Source organism: Drosophila obscura, unplaced genomic scaffold (assembly GCF_018151105.1).
Source record: "Drosophila obscura isolate BZ-5 IFL unplaced genomic scaffold, ASM1815110v1 contig_137, whole genome shotgun sequence".
Taxonomy (NCBI): Eukaryota; Metazoa; Arthropoda; class Insecta; order Diptera; family Drosophilidae; genus Drosophila; species Drosophila obscura.
This window is the reverse complement of record NW_024542721.1, coordinates 1,958,057-1,966,377: the sequence shown is the minus strand read 5'-3', so window position 1 is coordinate 1,966,377 and position 8,321 is coordinate 1,958,057. Positions and strand designations below refer to the sequence as shown.

General features: G+C 48.5%; 1 protein-coding gene across 1 annotated transcript; it reads left to right on the top strand.

Moving 5' to 3' along the window:
* The first annotated feature begins 1,441 nt into the window (after positions 1-1,441).
* LOC121405061 lies at positions 1,442-2,149 on the top strand. The gene has a single exon (XM_041595655.1). It carries the CDS (start codon positions 1,442-1,444, stop codon positions 2,147-2,149), a length of 708 nt encoding a protein of 235 aa, XP_041451589.1.
* Positions 2,150-8,321: the final 6,172 nt, after the last annotated feature.

Genomic DNA, 8,321 nt, shown 5'->3' with positions numbered 1-8,321 from the left:
ATCGAGAAGTTGCAACATTTGCGATCATGTTTGAGCGGCGTTGGACAGCATTAGTTCGTTGGAGATCAACCAGGCCAACTATACGACTGCATTAGATATACTTAAAAAACGATTTAGTAATAAACGTCTTATCCTACAGGCACACACTAGAGAGGTATTTGGGCTGGAGCGAGCGGATTCATCGGTTGGAAAGCTGCGGGCGTTTACGGACTCAGTCACCGCACATCTTCGTGCGCTGAAAGCGCTGGGAACAAAGGAGGAGATCGCCGATTGCGTAATCGTTCACGTAGTCGTGCAGAAGTTGGACAGGGCGATTCAATCGAAATGGGAAGAAGGTTCGTCGAATCAAGATCTTCCCTCTTGGGAGAAATTGTCTGCCTTTCTGGACAAAAGATGTCGTACCCTGGAAAATGTTGATCACGCCCTGCATGGGAATTCTGGTCAGGTTAGCAAGTTAGTAAAGACCGTGAGTACGTACCCTAAAAAATCATTTGTTGCATCGGCGGGCTTAGGTTTTTGTGAGCTATGCCGTCCCGAAGACCATTTGATTTCGCAATGCAAGCGCTTTGAAAAGATGTCTCCTAGAGCGCGGCATAAGGAGGCCAAGCGACTGTCACTTTGCATTAACTGCTTGCATAAGGGCCATCAGATGCGAGATTGCCGATCAGGTCCCTGCCGTACCTGCCAATCAAATCACCATACGCTGCTTCATTACATGCCATCGCCCGTGTCCACGCAGTCTATGAACCAATCCGCCGTTGTTAACCCCAGCATTGCCCAACCTAGCTCGATGGTCGCAGTTTCGCCCAGCGCTCCCCAGTCCTCTCGTATCTCGTCTGATGTGGTGCTTCTAGCAACAGCTGTTGGGCTCATCAAGGTTCTGGCTGGCACGTTTGTACCATGTCGAGCTCTTTTGGATTCTGGTTCCCAAGTTCATTTCGTCACTTCTCGGTTTGTGGAGAAGCTAAAACTTCGCAAAATCGTTGGCTGCAGTTTCAGGCATTGGAGACGTCAGCTTTTCCACAGAAGGTTACTCAGTCGATCTCGTCCTAAAATCTCGCATCTCGCAACCATGAGGGCCGTCGTAGCTCCGCGGATAACAGACCAGCGGACCATAACCATTCGTTCAACATTGAATCTTGCAGCGTACTGTCGATTATGCAGCTTGCTGATCCATCGTTTTTCGTACCACAGCGAATTGGAGCAGATCTATTTTTTGAATTGCTGTGCATTGGCCAAATGCATATAGCTTTTGGGATTGCCATTGCTGCAAAAAACACTCCTTGGATGGGTGTTCTCGGGAGGCTGCAATCGACTGCCCCAGTCGTCATCATTCGTTGCATCGCAAGAAGCAACGCCTGCGCCTACCCCAGTTGTCCAGTTAGATGAGTTGGTTTGTCAGTTCTGGGAAGTAGAGCACGTCTACGAGCCAATCTCAAGGATGTCCGCAGAAGAGCTTCATTGTGAAGAGCACTTCCATCAGCACTACAGTAGGTTGCCTACGGGGGAATACTCTGTTCATCTGCCGATGAAGCGTGATGTAGGTCTGTTAGGCGATTCGTATTTGCAAGCCAAAAGGCAATTTGAGAATCTTGAGAGCAAGTTTAGTCGAAGTCCAAAGGTTAAGGACCAATACGCAGCATTCATTAAGGAACATTTGGACCTCAAGCAAATGTCGTCCGTGCCTAGCTCGCAAGTACATGAGTGTAAATCCTTCTTGCCGCCCCATTGCATACTGAAAGAGGAGAGTTCGTCCACAAAGTTAAGGGTCGTGTTCGATGGCTCAGCAGTGACGTCGTCTGGATTCTCGTTAAATGAGCTCCTAATGTCAGGGCCCACAATTCAGGCGAAGCTCTTTACCACTCTAGTGCGTTTTCGTACATTTGCTATTGGAATTACCGGAGAAATTTGTAAGATGTACCGATGTGTGCGCGTGGCAGAGCCACAGTGTATTTTGTGGCGTGATTCACCCAAAGATGACATCCAAGTTTTCAAGCTGGACACGGTCACGTATGGCACCAAGTCTGCTTCAATTTTGGCCATTCGTGCAATGCAACAACTCGCCATGGATAAGTTTTCGTCGTATCCATTGGGCTCGAAAGTCGTTTTACAGGACTTCTATGTTGATGACAGGAGGCGATGCGGTTGAAGAAGTGCGGAAGGTCATGCATCAAACCACACAACTCCTTGGTCTTGGTAATTTTCGTTTGAGAAAGTGGTGCTCGAGCAGAAGTAGAAATGCTTCAGGATGTCCTAGAGGCCGACAAGGAAACCCTTCTAAAGTTTGATGACGGGAGCGACATTACAAAGACTCTTGGGCTCGTATGGGATCCACGCAGGGACAAGTTCTTATTCACCTTTGCACCCAAAATCAGTCTTGGCCGACACACAAAGCTGACTGTGCTATCATTAACCGCACGGTGTTACGATCCCCTCCGTTTAATCGATCAACGTTGACAAGGGCGAAGATAATTCTTCAGAAGATGTGGAGAAGCAAGTTGGACTGGGACGAGAGCTTGCCGCAGGCTTTAGAGAGTGGATGGACCCAATTCTGCCAGGATGTTGCCGAAGTTGATCGTGCTGAGTTTCATCGCTACGTTCTGCATGTTGGAGCCAGGTTCGAAGTGTACGCATTTTGTGATGCCAGTCTCGCTGCGTTTGGAACGTGCATTTATACGTGATCGGTTACCTCACTTGGAGTTCAAACCCATCTACTTTGTTCGAAATCTCGGCTGGCACCTCTGAACACGATCAGCATTCACAAGTTGGAGCTCTGTGGTGCCGCGCTTCTTGCGCACTTGGTTAGCGAGGTCTTGAGGATAGAAGCGCTCAATTGCAAAGTCTATTGTTGGTCAGACTCCTCTGTGGTGCTTTCGTGGCTGAAGGCTGAAGAGTCTTCGAAACTCAACGTGTTCGTTGCCAGCAGGGTCGCTGCCATACAGCAGCTGACGCAGGGAATGGAATTATGTCCCGACCGCGTTGAACCCGGCTGACATAATTTCCAAGGGAGCCTCACCTCAGGAACTCTTGCAGTCGTCTCTTTGGATGAAGGGACCGGCATTTCTACAAATGGAGAAGGATAGTTGGCCTAAATCTTGTTTGCCAGAGAGAGACCTTCCTGAAGCTCGGCAGAAGGCTCTGTTCATCAACTCGTTTGGAACGATGCAACGAATCTTTGGATATGTTTTTAAGTTCGTCACCAAAGCTCACACTCAAGGATATTCGCGGGGGAACCCATTTGCTCCTTCGCATTGTTCAAAGGGCTTCGTTGTCTCCAGAGTATAAGGCTTTGACAAATGAAAGTAAAATCGATTCTTTAAGCAGCATTGCATTGCTGTCTCCTGTTCTGGACTCGCTTGGATTAATTCGCATAGGTGGAAGATTTCAACAGTCATCGCTTGATTATGAAGCTCGCCATCCAATTATTTTACCGAAGGATCATCCGTTGACGTTTGCCGTCGTTGAGCACTTTCACCGGAAGCATCACCATGCAGGCCCGCATTCGCTGCTCGGCTTGATTCGGTTGCAGTATTGGCCGATAGGCGGAATAAAGACGGTTTCTCGCGCATAGCGGAAATGCATCATCTGCAGTAAATATCGGCCTCGTCTCGTGAAGCACATAATGGCAGATTTGCCAAAGGATCGAGTGGAGAAGTCACCGGCATTCACTGTGACCGGGATTGACTACTGTGGACCCTTCTACTACAAGACCGATGTACGCAACGAGACCCCACAGAAGTGTTACATATCGGTGTTTATTTGCTTCGCCACCAAGGCAGTATCGCTGGAGCTGGTAAAGAATCTAACGACACCTTCGTTCCTGGCCGCCCTCAAACGTTTTACGGCCACAAGAGGCATTACAAGATGGATTTGGTCGGACAATGCGACCAACTTCGTTGTCGCAAGGAATGAGCTGGAGGAACTAAAACGCCTGTTCTTGAGCCAGAAGCACATTGACGACGTTCATGCGCATTGCCTGAACAGTGGCTTCGATTGGCGTTTCATCCCACCTCGATCCCCGCACTTTGGCGGGCTTTGGGAGGCTGCTGTCAAAATGACTAAGCGGCACCTATACACTTCAGTCGGAACGGGCATCCTTGGTTTCGAAGAGCTTCTGACCTTGGTATGCCAAATACAGGGAATAATAAATTCTCGCCCTCTTGTACTACTCGACGAGCTGTTACCTAGCTCTGCACCCTTTCCGTAGATGCTAGTGCGGAAGTCCATGATATTCCGCAGGGAGGAGAACGTTCGGAGCAGCCGCTGGCAACAAGCTCTTTGCGCGAGCTGTCGCTCTTACATCGAATGCACGCCCGCTCTTACCATCAAACGGTCGGAAAAGCCCGACAGCTCACAACAGTTGGTGTTTTCGCTTGTCCGGTTTTTTTGCCGACGTTACGTCGTTTGTCAACTGGTCACTTTTATGCTACAATTCCAATCCTATCTACCTTATTTTGTCTTTTGCTGCTACTCGAAGCCATTTTAGGGTATTTTTTCACAGACGACGAGGAACCGGCGCCGCCAATGCTGCTGATTGGAGAAACCTCGGTAACTCTACGTGATGAATTAATTGAATTTATTTCTTTAATTTGTCTCTCGGAAAACTTTGTAACCCGGAAAAAAACACTACGAACAGATAAGAAACAACCGCAACCAGTCTCGGTTAATGTTGAAAAGGAAGTGTAATGATTTATTTAGAATTTTGAAATATTTTACATCTCCATATATAACATGTATATTATACATCTAAAATATAGATTACACATCTAAAATGTAGATTCAACATCTTCTCTGAAAAAAGTCGCGCACTGAATAGGGCAGAGTGTGTGCGAGCGAGAAAGAGAATGAGTAGCGTGGCCTCGTGTTGGAGGAGGTGGGGGAAACCACCTTTCATTAGTCTGGCTTATTATGATTATGATACGATCTGATCCAGATTCAGCAATCTACCAGATATGGTCGTTTTCTACGATGCTGCGTTTTCAGTTTTATGGTATTTTTAAAAATGTGCCTGCCACAGATTTTCGTCCTATGTGGTGGCGGAAGTGGGCGGGGCGAAATTTTGAAATACACTTGTAGTAGTGTGAGATCACATGAGTCTGGAAAAAAAATTTGTTGTTGAACAGCCCCGATCGAGGCAGCCAAGGGAGAGCTCAACTTCGGGTTCAGCTCGGTGACCATGAAGGTCTACAAGTCGGATGCAGCGGCCGAGGCGCGTTCTGTCAACAACCCAGTTGAGCAGGACGTTGCCTCGGAGATCGAGGCACCCGAAGTAGACCCGGAGCCGGAGCCGGCCCTGGAGAGCTACTCCTCGGAGACGGAGCTGATGCTCGATTTTGAGGCGCTGTGTCGGGACGAGATCCTCGACGACTCTGACGCCGATATAACAGTGGTGGAGAACGACTCTAACGAAGTCTCTGAGGCTTCTGCAGATAAATCTCCACCACTGTAAAGCAGCATCCGCTGCCCTAATACTCCGCTTAGTCGCAAGCGGAGGGGACATAGTCCTAATCCAAGAGCCCTGGGTGGTAGGAGGCAGGGTCTGTGGATTAGCGACGAAGGACTACAAGCTGATTGTAGCCCAAACTGAAGGTAAAATTAGAACCTGCATACTAGCAAGAAAGCACCTAAATATCTTTCTGCTCCCCAATTATAGCAATGGCGACAACACGGCGGCTAGCCTAGAGCTACAAGGGACACGCCTGAACCTGGTGTCGTCCTACATGGCTCACGAGGAAAGCGATCCTCCCAGTGACCTCGTTCGCAAGATAGCCAGCGACAGCAAGAGGTCGGATACAAGCCTATGTATAGGCTGCGATGCCAACGCTCACCACACCCAATGTGGGAGCTCGGATACAAATGTAAGGGGTGAGTCACTTTTCAGCTTCATCCTAAACTCCAACCTAATTATTGGTAATCGGGGTAATGACCCCACTTTCATCATAAAAAACCGTCAAGAGGTTATTGACCTCACTCTATTGTCTCACAAACTGTCAGACATAATGAAAAGTTGGAGAGTCCTAGAGGACCACTCCTCCGACCACAGGTACATCGAGACAATCCTATCGCTCGAAAGCACCACACCCACAAACTATACTAATCCCAGGAAAGCCAACTGGGATACATATAGTGCAAAAATGGAGGAATTACTCCCCCCCCTAGCACCAAAATGCCCGGACACACAAGACGATCTTAATCGTCTTGTGGACAATTTCACGGAAGCTTGCAATAAGGCCTTCATGGCAGCTTGCCCCCCAACCAAACCAAGAGGGAAAAAGAAGCCCCCCTGGTGGTCTAAACATATCTAAACATATAGATACCCTCCGGAAAGACTGCAGGACTCTCTTTAACAGAGCCAAAAGCAGCAGCGAGGAAGCGCACTGGGAAAATTACAAAAGTAAGCTAACCCTATACAAAAAAGAAACAAGGAGAGGAAAACGGGCCTCTTGGCAAAAATTTTTCTCCGAAATTGAAGACACGTCAGAAGCCGCAAGGCTATGCAAGATCCTGTCAAAAACATCCCCCTCGGTGGGATATCTCAAGAGAACGGATGGTACGTGGACAAACTCTAGTGAGGACTCCCTACACATTCTACTCGATACTCATTTTCCTGGTGTACGACCATCGAGCCGGCAGACACCCCAAGTGAAGGCACGGAAACCTCGATGGTGCACATCCTCACAAAACGGAATATTAGCTGGGCAGTAAACAGCTTTAAATCCTTCAAATCGCCTGGCCCGGACCAAGTCATTCCGGCTCAGTTACAAAAAGCCGGGGACATGGCCATCAACTGGCTGCAAAGTATCTTCAGGAAGATACTGACAGTGGGAAAAATCCCCCGAGCTTGGCTAAAGGCTAAAATAGTCTTTATCCCCAAAGCAGGGAAACCCTCACACACAACCCCAAAAGACTTCAGACCAATAAGTCTATCGTCCTTTCTTCTCAAAACCTTTGAGAGACTAGTCGGGCTGCAGCTGAGAACAACCATAAATCCTCAGTGGCTGTCTGGCGCACAACATGCCTACCGTAAAGGAAAATCCACGGAAACGGCACTCCATGAAGTAATCTCGGCGGTAAAGAAATCTCTACACGTCAAAGAATACTCCTTAATCGCTTTCCTAGACATTGAGGGAGCTTTTAACAACATCATACCAGGAGCCATCACAGAGGCCCTGACTGACCCGGGAGTGGATCGTCACTTGGTGATGCTCATAGATCAATTGCTCACATGCAGGACAGTGACATCATCAATGGGATCGTCCACTCAGTCAAGGTATGTCAACAGAGGCACCCCGCAAGGTGGTGTCCTGTCTCCCCTTCTATGGAACATAGCAGTCAACAAGATTCTGTGTGACCTGGAGGGGGAGGGCTGCAAGGTGGTAGCATACGCGGACGACGTTGCCATTATCTTCTCGGGAAAATTCCCTCAAACACTCTGCGATCTAATGACCGCGAAGCTCGCGCGACTGTCAGAATGGACAAAGTCGCGTGGACTGGGAGTTAATCCCTCTAAAACGGAACTTGTGTTGTTTACAACCAAATACCAAATCCCGTCCCTCAACCCCCCAATACTAAACGGATGCAGGCTCTCCTTCAGCGACAGTGCCAGTTACTTAGGGTTGGTAATTGATAAAAAGCTTAGCTGGAACCTGAGCATCAAAGACAGAGTGAAGAAGGCTACGATAGCCCTCTACACTTGCAAGAAGGCCATTGGGCTAAAATGGGGCATGAACCCAAAAATAGTCCAATGGATCTACCTAGCAATAGTAAGACCAATACTGCTCTACGGAGTCGCAGTGTGGTGGCCTGCCCTATCGAAGGGGACCATCACTAAACAACTAGGCAAGGTGCAGCGTACTGCAGCCCTATGCATCAGTGGAGCTCTGAGCACAACACCAACGGATGCGCTAAATGCTATACTATGCCTGCAGAGCCTTGACCTTGCAGGTAAGGAGCAGGCAGAAATGGCAGCAATCCGTCTTAGAGACTCTGACCAATGGGTGTCACATCACACCGGTCATGCGTCCATCCTAAAGGGAAACAAAATCGTCCCCACAAAAACGGACTACTGCGTTCCGAGGGAGTATACAGATACCCCCTTTGAAACAATCATCCCTCACAGAAACAACTGGCTTGAGGGACCACCTGGTCCAAAGGGAGCCATTCGAATCTTTACTGATGGCTCAAAGCTGGACAACAAGGTCGGAGGAGGAATCTACTCCGAACAGCTGAACATAAGACACTCCTTCAGGCTCCCGGATCACTGCAGTGTCTTCCAAGAGGAAGTCATAACGATCAAGGAAGCTTTGAGCTGTCTTCAGGAA

Excerpts from the sequence above, each read along its gene's own strand:
- LOC121405061 (XM_041595655.1), top strand. The coding sequence starts at position 1,442 with ATGTCCGCAGAAGAGCTTCATTGTGAAGAGCACTTCCATCAGCACTAC.